This window comes from Loxodonta africana, chromosome 9 (genome assembly GCF_030014295.1).
Source record: "Loxodonta africana isolate mLoxAfr1 chromosome 9, mLoxAfr1.hap2, whole genome shotgun sequence".
Lineage (NCBI taxonomy): Eukaryota > Metazoa > Chordata > Mammalia > Proboscidea > Elephantidae > Loxodonta > Loxodonta africana.
In genome coordinates, this window is record NC_087350.1 from 98,312,044 (window position 1) to 98,331,090 (window position 19,047).

The following is a 19,047-nucleotide window of genomic DNA, read 5'->3' on the forward strand; positions in this document are numbered from 1 at the left end:
ACAGGAGAAATATTCATTCAGAAGCAGGATTCTTCTTCATATCTGGGATATGTCCTTACCCAGGAACATTCTCCATCCATATATTTGAAAGTCTGGTTTGGCTCTTTAAATGTCTCCCTTCCAAACCAGGATCATAGATGAGATAGCTTAGCTTCTACAAAGATTTGCTCTCAACAAGTATCTTTAGTCTTTCAAGACACCGTAAAGTTGTGTGGACTAAAGAAGTGATTGGATTGATTAAGACTCAAGGTTGGGTAATAATGAGATGCAGGCAGGGCCTAGGCGATGAAATGCTCTAATTGATTATACACATGTGAAACGGCACACTTACCCCAGAGCACGCTATAATGCATCTGCACGCTGTGTGCATACAGATTTCACAGTGGATCAGTTATACCACCCAGATGCTTCAGTTCCCTATGCCCTGCAATTTGCAAGTCAATTCATTACTATGGGGTGACAGCTTGGGACACAGGCTGAAAGGTGGCAGAGACCATGATGTCTGGGTCAGTTCATGTTCCCTTCCGGAGACAGCATGTGCACATACCAGCAATGCCACAGGGCTCGCTTCAGTGCACAGAGCCTTCTGGACCCTGTGCATGACCATTGGGCTGGAATTCCAAAGCCCTGGTTTCAATTAAATTTAAGTGGATTTGACTAGAAGTTTGAACTGATGCTAATTGGTTTTCAAAACACTGGCTAACAATAAGTGTTCCGGTCTTGCCAGTGGAAAGATGCACCCAGTTTTGCACATGCTCCTTGAGAGGTGGGCAGCCACGAGGACCTCACCTTGCTGGGCAGGGATCCAAGTTGCAGGATTTCAGGAGCTGTGGGGGCCGGCGGCTGGTCATGCATAAGCTCTCATCAGCAGGCTCCCGCGTCTGTTTGTTCAGGCAGCTCACCACAGCCTCCTGGACACCTGTGTACAAATCACATTGTCAGGGCAGAGTGCAGAGTGGATGTGTGTAGGGTGATGAAGTGTCGACAAGACAGCTGCTGGGAGGTCTCCACGACTGGTAGGACTCTCGATGCATGTCAGAGACAAAAGTTTAAAACCCAGGACTGCCAATCTTGTCAAGGATCACTTGATTGGGAAGACAGTCCATATAGGCTAGTAGCCCCTGAAAGCACACCCCGTAAGGAAGGCAATTCCTTCCAAAAGAAGAGGCTCAACCAATACTGTTGAAATGCTTAAAAAAGTGCCACCAATTCATATGGCCTCCAAGGCTGAAATATAATGCAGGAGGAGGGCACAGTGACAAAAACAAAAGAAACAAACAAATGGCCCGAAGACCTTCACACATTACATTTTAATCAAGGGGAGACTTATTTGGAAGAAGCTCCTAAGGCCATGTTTTGATATCTAACGTTCTGTAAACTGCTGTGCTCTCGGGCCTTGTATCTAGGACTCCAGCCTTTGCTGGTTTTCTTTTGATTCTGCTTCATTTCTTTAGTGACCCAGAGAAACTTTAGAAGTTGGAAGAAAGAACACGGCTTTGAACTGGTTCTGCCCAGTTCAGTCATGGCCAAGGAAGTGAAGCCCAAATGGACCCAAATTTTTAAAATGTGGGTGAAACTGAACGATACCCAGAACAGGAAAAATTACGGGGAGAATCTCTACTAGAAACTTAATCTCCCTCTAAGAAAACAAAGGCAGCATGCATGTTGCATAGCAACCAAATCTCTTGACTGGCAAAGTTGGAAACAGCGGTGCCCTGCTTAAAGATGGTGGCCAACTGCACTGCTTTGAATGTGTATTGCTCTCCGCAGTCCTGGCAATAATCCAGTCTATCATCAGGCTCCTGAAGGGGCTCACTATGCCTGTAATTTTTTCCGTTCAGGTTTATTGGTCTTCTTCACCCAAATTAAGAACATTTGGATCTGTTCCGATTTCACTTCATTGGCCGTGACTGAACTGGTTCGAACTGGTTCAAACCCTTGACAAAAACAACAAGATCCGTAATTACTACACCTGATGAGAAATCTTCCCACCAATAATCAGAGTTGGTGTTTGAGCAGGGACTGGCATAAGGTTGCTTGGCAGATCTTACTAGGTGGCCTCCAGGATCCCTCATGGAGACTTTGATGGAGAAGGAGGAGATCTAAGTGGGAAATATAATGACTAGAACATTTCATTCTGGTGCCCATAGTCATAGTAATAATAGCTAACAGCCACAGGATACACATTATTAACCAGGTACCATGTTAAGAGCTCAAAATACATCATTCAATCCTCTCAACAATACCATGAGGTATCCACTATTTTTATTCCCATTTTACAGATAAGGAAACTGAGATTTAGCAGGGTTAAAAGACTTGCCTAAGGTCACACAGAGAGCCCTGGTGGCACAGTGGTTAAAGGGCTTGGCTGATAACCGAGAAAGATTAGCAGTTCTAACCCACCAGCCACTCCTTGGGAGAAAGATGTGGCAGTCTGCTTCTGTAAAGATTTACAGCCTTGGGAACCCTATGGGGCAGTTCCAGTCTGTCCTATAAGGTCATTATGAGTTGCAATTGACCAACGGGTTTTTGGTTTAAGGTCATATAGTTGATACATGATGACTATGCTGAGGGTGGCTTTTAGCACTGGAGCTTTATGGACTGACACATTAACATGTAAAAAATACTACAAGGCTGTCATATCAGCTTTCCTCAAGATCTTCAAGAATAACCTAGACATTTGTCTGGAACCATTTCAGCAGAGTTCAGTTTAAGGGAAGGGGCTAGACAAGACATTCTCGCTAATTTGTTTCCAGCCACACACAGCTCTGTATACAAAGATACCTACATCTAAAGATATATATTCACAGTTACATATTTGTACACCACTGTAGCAGAGTATGTGACTAGGCATATTGTTAGTTTTATATATAAATGTACATACATTTTCTGCATTGCTTCATCAAGTAGTACTCAATATAGCACAACTGACTCCCTCTTATCTATCCTATATTTTTCCAGAAAATCATCATCCAAGTCAATGAGCTAATGTTTCTTAAGTTCCTGACTTAGACTGGTCATTTAGCAAGATCATCATTTAAAAAGTGATATTTTAAAACCAGAATCCGAATGATCTTTCTCTCCTAGTTCAGTTGGATACATCAAACACTTTTTTCATCAATGTATTTCAGCCACAATATTTACTCTGTGGCCAAGATAGTACCATTTTTCTAGGTTTTTTTTTTTTTTAAATGAGTTTCAAATTTTAATTTACATGTATCATGGCCAGTACAAGATGGAGCGTTTGATATTTACATTAGGCATTCAAATTACTCTATTAAATTCTGTAATGCTGACTGGAGGGTGTTCTCTTGGCCACAACTGAGATGAGCCATTTGAAATTCGTGCTACAATGATGAAGCAAAACATAAGAAGTTGGTGATACGATGCTTTCCACTGTAATAGTCTGGCATTACTAAGACAATGATGACAAGCCACTGGAAGTAGCTAACTATTCCATACAGACTCTAGAGTTGTAGTTATGTTAGAAACTAGGCTTTCAATCCATTTGCCTATTTGATAGTAGCCAAGATACTGTTCGATTTTTATGAAAGTGGGATGACCATGCAGAGGGAGGAAGTGGCCACAGAGCTGATCACATGCCTCCCTTGAAAGTGCTTGCCTCTGGTGGACGTGCTGCTTGTATGAATGATGTGACTGTTTTCTACTTGTTTTGTGAGCCCCTTTGTCTCAGTTATCCAGTGTTGCTATAACAGAAATACCACAAGTAGACGGCTTCAACAAAGACAAATCCATTCTGTCACAGTCCAGAAGGACAGAAGTCTGAATTCAGCGTGCCAGCTCCAGAGGAAGGCCCTCTCTCTCTGCTGGCCCCTGGGGAAGGTCCCTGTCATCAATTCTCCCCAGTCAGGGAGCTTCTCAGTGCAGGGACCCCAGCTCCCAAGGACGCACTATTCTCCTGGCCCTTGTCTCCTGGTGGTATGAAGCCCTCGTCTCTCTGCTCGCTTCTCTCTCCTAGAAGCCCTCATGTCTCTCTACTCACTTCTCTCTCCTACATCTCAAAAGAGATTGGCCCAAGATACAACCAGATCCTGTAGATTGACTCTGACTTATCAACATAACTGCCATCAATCCCACCTCATTAACATCATAACCAGAACCCTAGAGGTAGGATTTATAACACATAGGAAAATCCTATCAGATGACAAAATGGTGGACAATCACAATACAAGGAATTATGGACTACCCAAGTTGACAGACATTTTGGGGGATACAATTCAATCCATGACATCCTTATTTATAGAATTTAGGTCCTTCTAAGACTGCAAGAAATGGGTATGGCAAGGGCTAAAGTTTCTAAAAGAAACTTCGAGTTACCTTCTCTCTTGGATATGTAGGACACACATTTACATCAACCCAAACCAGCAATCATGGCTCAATGAAGAAAAAATCATTATTCAGGACAGTTAAATGCTGAGATTGGAGGATTACTAACTTAACTAGCATTCTAGGGTAATGAAATTCTAATCCAACGTATTATATAACAATGTACTAGCCTCAGTAACACTGTGCATTAAATGTCTATTGCCATAGAGGCTGGTGGCTTCAGCATTCTTAGGTGGGGCCCAGGGTATTGGGGGAAACTAAGGACAGAATTCTGTCATAATTTAGGAGTATCTGGGACCAGCCCTGTGGTCAATGCATAATAAATATTTTTAGAATGAACAAATGAAATACATAAGGGCAGGGCATTCTAAGCACGGCTTGCAATTTAGACTAAGGGGAGACGGGAATAAGATGCCAGAAGACAGGAACATTGAGTGAGGGAGACGCAGTGGAATGGGGAGGGTGGGAAGTTGGGGAGGGGAGAAATGTGCTACTTCACCTGTGAGTTCACAGAACACTTGGCCCAAGGGAGTCAGACAAGGATGTGAGAAGTTAACTCATCAAATCTGTACTCTTTCCATATGGGCTAATATATACACTTGGAAGGACACACGTTCAAGTATTATGGGTGCTTTATGATTCTAGGATTTTCTGTTCTTGACAAATGCCAAAGGAGAAAGGACTCACGAGGAAGAGGGAGTAACAGGTACAATTTTTGTTGAGGTCCATTTCAAGTTTTTCTTCAGCTAGATTTTAATGTTGATTTTTCCATCTATGGTTCAATGTAATAAAGCTATTCAAGTTCAAAACTGCTCTTCTTGACCACATCTATCAGTTCATATACGAGACATTAAAATATATCAAGGAGATGATGGTGCGACGCAGGACACAAATTTGAACAGGTTAGGCTCACCTTCAATCTTCCAGAAAATGAGGTTTTCTGTGTTTATATCTCCCAGAATAGAGTAATTGTTACATGATATTTGATGACAGCTCAGGGAAATGCAGCCACTAACTACAGACTACATTACTAACTAGTTCCTTCTGGTTGTTACCTCTGCTAGGTGAAAGGTTACTTTTGTGTCTATCCAATTTCATCTCCTGAGATTACAAGAACAATAAAAATAGCTTGACCTGCTGTTATGGATTGAATTATGTCCCTCCAAAAATATGTGCTGTAAATCCTAACCTCTATACCTGTAGTTATAATCCCACTTGGGAATGCGTTGTCTTTGTTATGTTAATGAGGCAGGATTAGTGTAAGGGTGTATTTTGAGTCAATCTCTTCAGAGATATGGAAACAAAAAATGCAAGCTAGCCTGAGAGATGTGGTAAGATAGATGCCATGGAGATCTCCAAGGAACCAGGAAGTGGAAGCCGAAAAGACAAGGACCTTTCTTCAGAGCTGACAGAGAGAGAAAGCCTCCCCCTAGAGCTGGCACCCTGAATTTGGGCTTGTAGCTTCCCAAACTGTGAGAAAATAAATTTGCTTATTAAAGCCACCCTCTTGTGGTATTTCTGTTGTAGCAGCACTAAATAAATAAGACACCTGCCTTCCTTACAACCCAAAATTGATTTAAAATCTATTTGTTAATCTGCACGGTTTTGGCTGGCTTCAGGAAGAATGGTTAGAAATATATATAACCTTGTGGGTTAAATTTCGATGAAAGACAAAAGTTGATAACACAATAAAATGCTACTGTCAAACAATGACTTGAAAATGTACATGTCCCATATATTAAAATAGTTTTTTAGTCCATATGGGCATCATATGGACCACATAATCCAAGCATATTTTCACCACTTTGAAATTTTCAACTCTACTTTTTAGGAGTAAATATATTACCTTGGCACAGTGACATACTGTAGGTAACTGTGCTCAGCTGATGACAGTTAAAGACCTAAGAAATTTCAGTAACTGCACCCTGCCTTGGACGGAAAGGATGCACAATTTATGTTCTACAAAGACATCAGTTCCTATAGGCAGAGATCCATTGTCTATCAAACATTCAAATCTTATTTCTAAATCTGAAACATGTTAAATACATTCCACACACTGTACACTTTGAATTTTATACCCTCAGTTGATCATCAGAATGGTTAAACTCTTGAAGACAAAGGTATCTGGTTAGTTATATATTCCATTACTGCATCTATTTTTTCCATCTGCTCATAAAGTTCCAGGCTTAACTTGTAACTGAGAACCATAACCAAGAGACCATAAATAATTTTTGTTTTTGAAAAAGCATACTCGTTTTACACTAGAAATAATGATCATCCAATTCAGGTGATCATGGACATTAGGAATAAAAACACAAACACCCGAACTCTTGAGTCACCCATGATATTGGAAAGTAGCCAAGTGTAGCCACTGGCCGGAGACTCTCCACCTGACTTCTCTCTCAGCTCGGAGATCACCAAAGCTTATTTAACACTTCTCCCTCCTTAACTATGAAAAAAAAGATGCCCTCAGAGTGAGTGGAGAACACCATATGAACGCAGTTACATTAGCTGTGTTCCAGGAAACTGTCTTCCAGAATCATTTGGAAGAATTTAAGTTTTAAAATACCAGGACTTCTCCGTTAAAAGACATCTGAATTCCAGGGTTTGAAATTGGAAGATTCAGAAACAAACAAGAGCCCTGAGGTCAAGGTCATTAAACACTTACTAAAAGACCTGCTGGGGGAAATCGATTCTTTGCTAGTACTTGTTCCACCATTCATTCCTTTGCAACTACATGGGAACAAAATTGGCACATTGATTCTTATATTCTCAATAATGACAGAAGAAGGCTTTTAAAAGAGTTTCCCAAAGGTCATGGTTTAGAAAACAGTCTTGGGAAATAATTTGGTTAGTTTGTTACATCAGCTATGTAAGAAACTTTAATGGGAATACACAACCTAACATACCAGAAGGGGTTACTGATAACCGTGAAGAGGGATTTGGCAGGAAATGGCAGCTGGCATTTCCTCACCTATCAAAATCTTTCTTGGAAGTCAACACGGGAGACAGTGGCAATATGAATCTAATGTATTTTCTATAGTGGCGAGCCAAATCATGATCTTGCAGATTGATTTAAATGCCTTTCCCCCCCAGTCCAATCCCGTTTATTAACACCTAAAACAAACAATTATCGAATATGTTGTTATATCCCCATGGAATACACCTAAGAGAAACAGGTCAATCTACATGGCATAACCAAAGAATATGCATAATAAGGAACATTCGGGAATTCTCTCAGTGCTTAAAGAACAAGCGTGATATGATGGAAAGACTCTAAAATAGAGAAATGGAAAGAAGCCCTAGTCTAGTCCCAGCCATATCATTCACTAACTGTAGGATCTTGAACAAGTCACTCGGCATCTCTGAATTTCAGTTTCCTCATCTGTAAAATGGAGCTGGGGGTCAGGCTTTACCTTTCGACTTCTTTTTAGCTCCAGGTTACCACAGTGGTAATTATCATTTTATATAATAAAATTATATATATAATAGTTTATTGTGTTTTTGGTTAAAGTTTATCCAAAAAATTAGGTTCCCTTTTAACAATTTCTATACATATTATTCAGTGAGATTGTATACATTTTTCACAATGTGTCAATATTCATTATTTCTGTTCTGGTTGGTCCTTTTCCATTAATCTAGTTTCCTTGCCAACCCCCTCCCCCCCCACCATTATCCTTTTCTACATCCTTTTCCCTTGTGAAAATAGATATTACTTTGGGAAATCAGCTGAGTAAATTGAAGGGGCTACAACTTATCTTTGGGAATAGCAGAATGTTTTGGCAAGTTGGGTCTTCGTTCATACCTCATGCACTAAGGCAACGGTAGAAATAAATAAACCTGAATGTTAAGAGCACTCCCTGGTCGTGTCAACCGTGTTTCTCAGTCAGATGCACTAAACATATATTGTGAAACATCAGAATGACAACTGAAAGTAAAAGTATTAGCTGTGCTGACCACTCACAGCTGACAGTCTGAGAGTAACCCAAGCCAAAAAAGAAACACATCTGTGTTTCATTCAGCATGCTTTACATTTAGAGTGGCTTCTCCCCCTGCTTATCATTCTTGGGATAGAGGCAGTCACATGACACAGTTGCATGCAGAGAGAGAAAGAAGATATAGAGAAAGGACAAAAAAGATGGCGGGGATCTGAGCCAAAGCCCCCCTTCTTACCTCCTGCACACGACTCGGTGCACTTGGTGAAGCCCTCATATTCCCAGTCATACAGTTCATCAAAATCTTGCAGGCCACCGAAGAGCCCATCTGTCTCCTCTGGGCTAAACTCAGGAATTTCCCCGTTGCATGGTCCTGCATAACAGGCACGCTGGGATGCCGGCTTGGGTCCTTCACATTCATCAACAGGCAGGTCAGCCACGGACTGAGAGAAAGACAGGAGCACCTGGCACCTGACCATTCGCACCTGGGTCCCCACGCCACAGGTCACTGTGCAGGCTGACCAGGCCTCTGGGATGAACCTGCAGCCAGCAAGCAAACAAGAGGACAGGATGAGAAGGCCCAGGCAGGAGACCATGGGGGTTCTGAGGGGCTGCATCCCACCTGCCTCCACTGCCCAAGGCTTTCTTGGGGGCATGCGCAGGGCTCTGCTGCCCTGTCCTGTGATGGGTGCTTCAGTTTAGTTCATGGGCTCATTTGCCTCTGTTTCTGGATTGGTTTCTTTACGAGCGTCACATGAACTCCCAGCTGTAAGACATTCCAGTCGCAGACCACCTGCTTACTCCCTGCTTTGCACCCACTATGGTAGCTCTTCAGGGCAGGGGATGGGTGATTTCTTCTCTTGCGTTCTAAATCTCAGCACTTGTGCCTACTGCAAGATGCTAGCTATTCTTATAGCCTACTAATATTGACACTAAAAACTATAACAAAGTAAGCCCTTGGAGATATTTAAGGAAGTATTTTTTTTTTTTAGGTTGATCTCATATTCTATAACTTTCTTTGCTTTTCTGTTCAGCATACTTCCCAAAATTTATTTATATGTATAAAGAGGTTTTCTTGTAAGTTTCCAAGAATGGAGCAAAGTCTTGCTCCTCACACATTCTTTGAATTAGTCTGAACTCCAATTCTTTTTATATCACAGAGAAAAACCATGCTACAAATTTAAATCCACAGGCCTGTCACAGTAAATGAGAGGTTCTGCATTCATATAAGTTTGTTCAACAACCTCCACGCCCATCTCCCAAAAGAAGCCACTTGAGAAAGAACTTTGTTTTTCCCCAAGTTTCTCTAGAATGTAGGACAAGGTCCAAATTCCGAAGAAAGGTCTCCCTTGATTCCCCCCAAAACAACAATGGCCACAGTGAAATAACCTTGAGAGGGGCCTAGGGGAAAAAGCCCAGAGGGAACCACTACCATTTTCAAAAAGTTAGTATAATAATGTGGAGAAAGAACTTTGGGATTGAAATTTTTATTTTTCCATGATCCCATTGCTTTCTCACAGGGAGTCGTGCTGAGGAGGCATGCAAACCTGGCTCCTTAACCTTGACTTTGGCAGAAAAGTAAAGAACTGATAAGAAGGTTAGAGTGTCCAATCCTAGCAAATGCAAATGGTTCAGATCTAGTTTAGGGAAATTGAAATTCTAACAGCAAACCAATCCAAGTTTTCAAATTGGAAGGAACACAACAAAGATGTTTCCTGGGCCTGAGCCTAGGCTTCCCATGGAGCAGAGGTGATCTAGCCATGAAAGCCAGACTTCCCCCACATCAGCATACTGTGCTCTGAGGCATGGCAAACCAAACACCCAAGCCAGTTGCTGTCAAGTTGATCCCGACTCATGGCGACCTCATGCCTTTCAGAGTAGAACATCCTTCCATAAGGTTTTCAATGGCTGTGATCGTTCAGAAGCAGAGAGCCAGGTCTTTCTTCCAAGGTGCTTCTGGGTGGGTTCGAATTGACAACCTTCTGGTTAGTTGCTGATTGCTTAACTGTGTACCACTCACAGAACCCTGAGGCATGGCAGGAGTCCCTGAAAAGAAGGGTCTGATTCCTGCTATCTTTGAAAAGCCATCCACTAGCAGAGAACAAAGTCACCATACAACCCTGTTAGAAAGGCAAACAAAGGGAGGAATGGCCAACCCAAATTATCGCCATGAAATTCTTATCACAATTGTACCTCCTTCTCTTGTTTTTAGATTCTTGCCTCGATCTTCTGGCACCTAGAGAACTTGGGAGAAAACAGTCTTCTAAAAGATTAAAGTTCTTTCTCTCTTTAAATAATGCCAATGTAGCTGGTTTTTAGAAACGTAAAAACAAAATCGGCATTCAAAATAATTTAACCCTCTTATGACACATTCACATATACTTGCCTTGTACCTGGAATGATAATCATGACAAATACAATAGCAATGAATTTTATAAACACAGGTGCAGACATAAAGCAAAATGCATATTAAACTATTTTGTATAAAAAAAAAAAACCCATACAAAAGCAAATGACAAGCCTGCCAACTTTGACAATAGTGTTATAAATACTGCCTCTTTAATAATGTGGGGCCAAGATTTTTTTTTCAAATAAAAAAGATGACAAAACCTCAACAACAACTGCACCCTATTAGCTGTCCCTATACAGCAAGGATTATTGTTCTGTTGCCTATAATAGCCTTCTTCAGTGATTATTACAACAGAACAAGAGTCAGCAAACTTTTTCTGTAAAGAGCCAGAAATATTTTAGAAAATATCTTAGGCTTCTGGGTCATGTGGGCTCTGTCACAATTACTCAGCTGAGCCATTTATAGCACAAAACCAGCCAAAGACAATATGTAAACAAATGAACATCGATGAGTTCCAATAAAACTTTATTTACAAAAATAAGGGGTTGTGGTGGTGGAACAGGTTAGATTTGGCCTGTGGGCTGTCACTTGCCAACCCCTTCTGTAGAATATTTGGTAGAGATGCCAAGGAGGAATAGATCTCAAAGTTTTGCTGACACCTCAGTTCTGGAGGCTGTGGTTACCATTTCAGTGGGTCAAGAGAATGGGGCCACCCAAAATCCATGGAGTTTGGCAAATTTTCAGAGCCCAGAGGGTGGGGCCATTACCCAGTTGCCTGGAGAACAGAGAATTATTTTCAAGCCTTGAGAGCTAATGTTATTTGCCCCGCTAGGCTTTGGACTTGCTTTATATCCCTGACCCTTTCTTTCCCTCCAATTTTTCCCTTTTAGAATGGAAATGCCTGCCTTGTGCCTGTTCCACCATTGTACTTTGGAAGCAGATAACTTGTATTCTAGGTTTCGCAGGTCTACAGATGGAAAAAGTCTTCCCTCAGGATGAAACACACCCAGAGATTCATCCATGTTTGATTTAGATGATTCAGAAGATGAGATTTCGGATTTAGAGTTGATGCTGAATGAGTTAAGACTTTGGGGGATGATGTGATAAGGTGAATGTGTTTTTACACATGAGGCAAAAACCAAAAAGCATGAGGAGGATATGTATTTTGGGGGCCTAAGGGGAGGAATGTTACGGATTGAATTGTCTCTCCAAAACTATGTGTTGAATTCTTGACCCTTGAACCTGTGGATGTGATTCCTTTTGGATATGAGATTTTTCTTTTATTATGTTAAGGAGGTCATATCAGTTTATGGTGGGTCCTAAACCTAATCACTTCTGAGTTATAAAAAGACTGGAACAGACACAGAAACATACACATGGAGGAGACAGATGCCATGTAAGAATCATGTACAAGCCAAAGAATCAAGGAACACTGGAGCTATCGACAAGTAAATCAACGATGCTGAGATCCCGATTTCAACTTATGGCCTCCAAAACTGTGAGAAAATAAATTTCTGTTCTTTAAAGCCAACCATTTAGGTTATTTGTGTTACAGTACCACTTTTTTTTTTTTTTTGGTTTTTAGGTAACTAAGACGATCACTGAAACTTATTTTAGGTATTAGTTTTTCTTTTTCCATGTTGGTGACTGACAAGTAACCAACTTGATTTGCTTATGTTCTTTCTTCCAAAGTGAGGCCCAGATGAAATCTAGGATATAAATGATGCACAAACCGTACCCTCAGCCCTTCTTGCTTATGATGTGAATCACTTTGCATTTGGTCTCCTTCCAGGATCAGGAAGATACACCAAAAGCACACAAAGTAGAAAGGATATGCCCCATGAACTTGTTGCAATGATTAAAGCTTGTTTAAAGCAGTATGTCTAAATGAAAAAATGTATGTATGTATATATGTATGTGTGTGTATGTGTGTACACACGAGAATGTATTTCTGTCTGAGCTTATAGGGTTAATAGAAAAAACAATAAACATCGGCTTTATGTTTCTCAAATGAGCATCTTATCAAACGTAAAGCAGCCTTACTGACTTATCTCCCATCCCATTACTGTCAGGCCTTCATCAAGTTTATAGCAGTTAAAAATAATTTGGTTTTAGGTGGTACTATCTTTTGGTAGTCATTTCAATTTCACTAGTGCACACGCTGTATGATACATTCTGTCTTATTGAAGGCAGGAGATTATATTTCCAAAGAAAAACATCTGATAGTGCAAATGGCAAATGAGTAATAACTGTTTTTCATAAGACGCTTCTCCCAACAATCCAAGATCTCCCAACTATGTATTTACTATCTTGAGCTTTCTGAACACAAGTGGGAGGAAGTAAGGTCAGTGAGAGGGCAGACAAGTGAGCTTGGAGGTTTAAATATAAGGCTTAGAAATTTCATCTTGAATAGTACTTGCTGAGTTAGAACGTTTAAAGCGGGACTTCAAAAATAAGAGCAATAGGTGTTTTATCAGTATGTTAATCATTTTCATGTGCAAAATGTACAACTGATTTTTTTAATTGAGGCATTTATTGTTACTGAAAAACACAAAAAGGTTTAGCTTTCATTTAGAAGCTCCAGAGCTTTGAACCAGTTCTTCCCATGGCCAAGGAAGTGACACTGGAACAGACCTGAATTTTTTAAAATTTGGGTGAACCGTAACCATAACCAGAATGGGAAAAATTATCAGTAGAAGCCCTGCTACAAGCTTAAACTCCCTTTTAGAGAACAAGGGCAGCATAAGTATCGCATAGCAATCGAATCTCTTGCCTGTTGGATTTTGCACAAAGTCGGAAACAGCAGTGTCCTGCTCAAAGATGGCGGCCAACTGCACTGCTTTGAATGTGTTGCTTTCCACAGTCATGGCATAATCCAATTTCATGCATCAGGCTCTGAAAAGGCTCACTATGCCTCTTTTGAATCTCCCATTACAGGGCTTCGACCCTAGTTTTTCCCATACTGGCTATGGTTCTCTATCACCCAAATTAAAAAAAAAATTGGGGTCTGTGCTGATTTCGCTTCGTCAGCCATGACTAAACTGGTTCAAACTGGTTTGAAGCCCTGAAGAAGTTCAAGAGGGTAACTAAAAAAAAATGTTCGTTAGCAGGGCTATTGTGGGGTGAATGAAGAATGGCTGGGTAAATGAAATTCTTTAAAAGATTGGCCTGAGGTTTTGAAGTGACTGATACAGTTCCTGCATTTAGTTTTCTCATCTCCAGAAAATTAAAAAACGAACTGGCAAATGAATGATTTATGCTTCTGTCTGGTCTTCTATTTGTAAGCTTTCTCCATTTGATGAAGAAGAAAACTGAAAATCAAATTCACTGGTAAAATCCTAAAGAGGCTAAGTTTATTAGGGACTATTATGAGTCAGAAGTATGTAGTAAAATAAGAAAATAAAAACAATCATTTTATTAACATATTGCTAAACAGAAACCATTCTTGGTTAATTAGTCTCATGTCATCACAGATGGTAGCCAGAGTTAGGCTCTACTTTTATGCACATATAGTCTGTAACAAAGATACTTAACTTTTCCTTTTCTTCTATTGTATTTCTTCTACTTTCTCATATACATTTTGGTTAAAAAATCATTGGGCATATTCACAATAAGAAGAGCTTTAAAATCCATTGCTGTTGAGTTGATTCTGACTCATAGCAACGCTACAGGACAGAGTAGAACTGCCCCTTAGGGTTTACAAAGAGTGGCTGGTGGATTCGATCTGCCAACCTTTTGGTTAACAGTTGAGCTCTTAACCACTGTGCCACCAGGGCTCCAAGAATAGCATTACACGTGCAATATTTTGTTGGCTGTTACTAGCCTAATGCTCTAGTTTCAAAATGTAAATTGAAACTTGCAGGAAATCATAATAGAAATACTTAATTTGGGCATAGAGTTTTGGTCTTATAACATTTAAAGTTATGAGCCTATAGGAATTGTGGTTTTCTCCTCCTTCATTTGTTGTTTGTGTGTGTATGAAAGTGGTGACATGATATTAGGATGAGGAGAGAGGAGGGAATGAACTGAATAGTATAGACAAAAATTAAAGAAGACTTTGAAACGGATCATAAAGATTACCTGGTGTCCCACTTAGTGCCTCCTTCCCATCTCAGCCTTTCATTGTCTTTGAGCTATTTTACCACTCAGTAAGTTGCAGAAGGAGTCCCTGGGTAGTGCAAATGGTTAACATGTTCAGCTGCTAACTGAAAGGTTGGTGGCTCAAGTCTACCCAGAGGTGCCTGGCAAGAAAGGCCTGGTGATTTACCTCAGAAAAATTAGCCAGTGAAAACCCTATGAAAGCACAGTTCTACTCTGATACACCTGGGGTTGCCATGCGTCAGGGTTGACTCCAGAGCAAATAGCTTGGACGTTGCAGAAAACTGATGATAAAGCCAATATTTTTTATTTATAAAAATGCAAATTTCTTTTGTCTAATGGAATGCAATTGACTGTTGCACCGTGGATAGCCTCATGTTGCATCTATATGTAAATTAATTTCACTATTCTCCTTTACCTAAATACGTATGGTTCTTTTAATATTACTTTTAATTGGTTGCTACACCTTACTGGTTCCCCCATTAATCACTGAAGTAAATAAAATCTTTGACAGGTATTTTATATTTGCATGAGAATTATGGTTTTTGTCATTTAAAGATTTTATCAAGTGGCTGCAAAGGGAAACCAGCAATTGAAACAATAAAATACTGTATAAGCAATTTTATCCTGAACTAACCAAAAACTATTTTATGTAAATATTTCATTTGGGGGTAAAAGTTACCGAACTCCAGTGGTTATAATATGTTACTCCAAAACACCTCATCTTATTTTTAACCCTATCTTCCTTTCTCTTCTTCTTTAGTCTTGAAAAGTTGGCTTTTCTCCTGATCCTGGGGCATCTTTGGGGCACCTTTGAGACATTACGGGAGTAAAATCTTCAGGAAAAGGTACAGTTACCTAAATTTAAGTGGGGCCTTTTGGAATCTTGACAGAAGAGGCATTTGGACATAGGAGGAAAAAAAAAATTGCTGCTAGGTGGGAAAGAAATTTGGAACAGGAGAGGGAAAACACTTCTTTTTTACTGCTACTTTTGTCTACCTCTCACTTAAACTCAGAGGATCTCATGTACAAAACTTTTGAGTTATTTAATGTCTTTCAACGAAATTAAAAGTGAAGATAAAAAAAGCTCCTTCAAAATAAGTGAACAACATCAACAACAAAACCTTCAAAGGGCTACAAAGAGAAAGCACCTCTTCAGTTGAATCACTTTTGGAATTTTACGATTACTTGTAAAGTTCATAATACCAAGACAGCCTTACAATAATTATTTAAAAATACAACTAGAACATGAAAGTTTTGGGAGAACACTTACCCAAAACATTCCTCTACACTGACTTAGATCTTTACCTAAATCATTCCCCATAAATGAGAACCTAACTTACTATGAAAGATTTTTTAGTCAAGCATACTTGATTCAAATGTGGAATTATGGAAGTATTTTTCAGCTGCTTTTGTTAGCTTGCAAATCTCTGGAGCTGCAAATAATTCATGCTAGTTATGCAACTCATGTCAAGGTCTCCACGCACGATTTTTCCAAGGGTCCACAGGACCACTCCACAAAACACTTCCTTTCATAGGCTCCTCAAATCCTTAAGTATCATGCCTGGCACCTGAGGGTCTTCAGAACTGTAAGATTCCCCAGTAGTACAAGCTAGAATGATCCTGGAAATTAAAACAACAAACAACAATTTTGATGCAGCTACCAATGCAGCTTTATTTGAAAAAAAAAATTCAGTGACTACCCCTGTCTAGAGCTGCTAATCAGTAAGGGGAGGACCCAATTCCAAAACACACCAAAGCAGTACTGAGAGAACTATATTTAAGTGGCATTTTCCATGTAGCACACTTCATTTCCTCATGGTAATGATGCCCTTTTGGGTTCTCTGAGAGGCAGCTGGCCTCTCTGCAAGAATGTTTCAATGGCTTTCTTGCAAAAAAAAAAAATGCTCAGTGCTAGAAGCAGGGGAAGAAAGGCTGACTGCATTAAAGGCCACAATTTCCCTGTGAAAGAGACTTTATTCTACAGAGGAATGCTTCTGGGGATCAGAGTTCTCTGAGAGTTCCAATGATTCCAGAGACTACTGGCCTCTTTGAAAGCCTGGGACCTCATATACTTGAGCATTTTGTTAAAGTCATCTTGTGATCCTGACCTAGCCTTTCTCTGATATGCTTCCAGACAAGGTATGAGAAGGCATCTTACTAAAGGAGAAGCCCTGTTGTCTATCAAAAAGTTGCTCTTCTTTAACAGTAACAGAAAAGCCAGCAGGAAGAAAGGTGGCAGGTTTGAGTCCAGCCAGAGGCAGTTTGGAAGAAAGGCCTGATGATCGACTTCTGAAAAATCAGCCATTGAAAACCCTATGGATCACAGTTCTATTCCGACACACATGAGGTAGCCATGAGCTGAAGTCAACTTGATGGCAACTGTTTTGTTTTTGTATTTAATTTGGCAGGCACTACCTTAAATGCTTTATAAATAAAATTTGTTAAATTCTAATAAAGGAGCCCTGGTGGTCCAATGGTTAAGAGCTCACTACACTGCCTTTCAAGCTGCCCTGTAAGCCAAGGCCATTGAAGCTACCGTCATCTCTCTCTACTGGATGACCACGACAGATGTTAATCTCTTTTCTTCCTCTCTTAGTCCATTCTTCAGATTGTTGCCAGGGAGATCTTCAAATGTACAGCTTTTAACTATTTACCACTATAAACCCATTGCTGTTGAGTCAATTCCAACTCATAGCGACCCTGCATGACAGAGTACAACTGCCCCCCTGGGTTTCCAAGGAGCAGCTGTGGGTTTGAACTGCCAACCTTTTGGTTAGCAGCCGTAGCTCTTACCTACTGTGCCACCTGAGCTCTGTTTACCACTATAGCTAGAATAAAAGACAAATGCTTTGCCAAAGTTGCATCATGCTGTTCTCCGTCTCCCACCATTTCTTTCCTACCACCCCCGCCACGTCCCCAGCCACTACCTCCAGCCACACTAGTCTTCTTTCAATTTCTTAAATGTGTCATTCTATCCTGACTCATGGTTTTACCACGTGTGGACCACTCCCAGGACAACTCTCCTCACTCTTCTCACCTGGGAATAACTCCCACTCATCCTTTAGGTCTCAGTTTACAGGTCTCTTCCCAAAGAGAACCTCCCAACCTCCACACCTATTGGTTACCTGTACCCCTGTTGCCTTCAAGTCGATTCCAACTCATAGCGTTCCTATAGGACTGAGTAGAAATCCCTCATAGGGTTTCCAAGGAGTGGCTGGTGGAATCAAACTGCCAACCTTTTTGGTTAGCAGCCAAGCTCTTAACCACTATGCTACCAGGGCTCCACACCTATTGGTTAGACTCTCTTAAATCCCTTTTAGACTCTCTTAGAGCACCTCTTAACTTTTTTAAAGAAGTTATCAGCTTTAATAACCACAATGTCAGTCTTTATACAATAACTCTCTTCTTACTAGACCAAAATCCCTATGAAGCAGAACTAACAGCCTCTCTCTCTCTGTATCTATTCGATTCGGTGCTTAGCATGGAGTCTGCCACTTAATATGTGCTCAATATTTTTTTTTTCAAATGAATAAACGAACCGATGACCAGGAAGGTAAGAGTTGATGTTATGAGTGACTTGGTATTGCACTTCTGCTTGGGACAGAAGGTTGAAATCAAGCCAGATAAAGAGGAAACAGTCTAGAAAACTCTAAGACATTAAACCATACATCTCAGTTGCAGGCACTACATGAAGAAACAAAAACCATTTCCTGTTGTATGCATTTGTAACCATCTTCTAAAGTTATTGCACCCAGTTGAGTAGCTATAGTGGGTTTATTCACTTCTATTTCTTAGAACTGTACTTAGGCAGTGTGTGTTGGCCTCATGTCATCTTAATGAGGTGTTGGTTTATCATATAAATTGATACAAGTTTAAATTCTATGTCTATCTCACTTCAATTAAACCTCAGTAAAAATGCTATTTTATAGAACAGAAGGATTTGCAAGCAACTTTGACCCAGAGGCTACCTTCAGTAATACACACAGGATGCTTTGGTCACACATTACCTGATCACCCCATCAGCCACTCAACAGTAAAGGCTCTGGAGCATTTTGGAGTTGTTCCTGGGTTAGAAGGACCCAAGGAGAGGTCCTATTTTCCTATCTACTCTTTAAAACTCAACACGTACAAAGTTTTGAGGAAAAAGGAAGATAGGCCACTAACTGAATGCAGCAGATACGAATGGAGCCAAATTACTCTCACCACAAGTGGAAAATGAGGACGTGGCACGTGTTGCAGACCACCTGTCTCTCTTTGCTCTTCTGACCTATGTGAACAGACTACAGTTTCAAAGTTTTCCTTGAGGCTAGTCCG

General features: G+C 40.4%; 1 protein-coding gene across 1 annotated transcript in view; it reads right to left on the reverse strand.

Annotated features, from left to right (window-relative positions):
• Positions 1-19,047, reverse strand: part of ADAMTSL1 (ADAMTS like 1) — a 389,822-nt gene that overhangs the window by 161,481 nt on the left and 209,294 nt on the right. Inside the window, exons 14-15 of the mRNA XM_064290455.1 lie at positions 8,521-8,822; positions 790-919 (exon numbers count right to left, since the gene is read on the reverse strand). Coding sequence (XP_064146525.1) covers positions 790-919; positions 8,521-8,822 — 432 coding nt within the window. The remainder of the gene's footprint in view (positions 1-789; positions 920-8,520; positions 8,823-19,047) is intronic.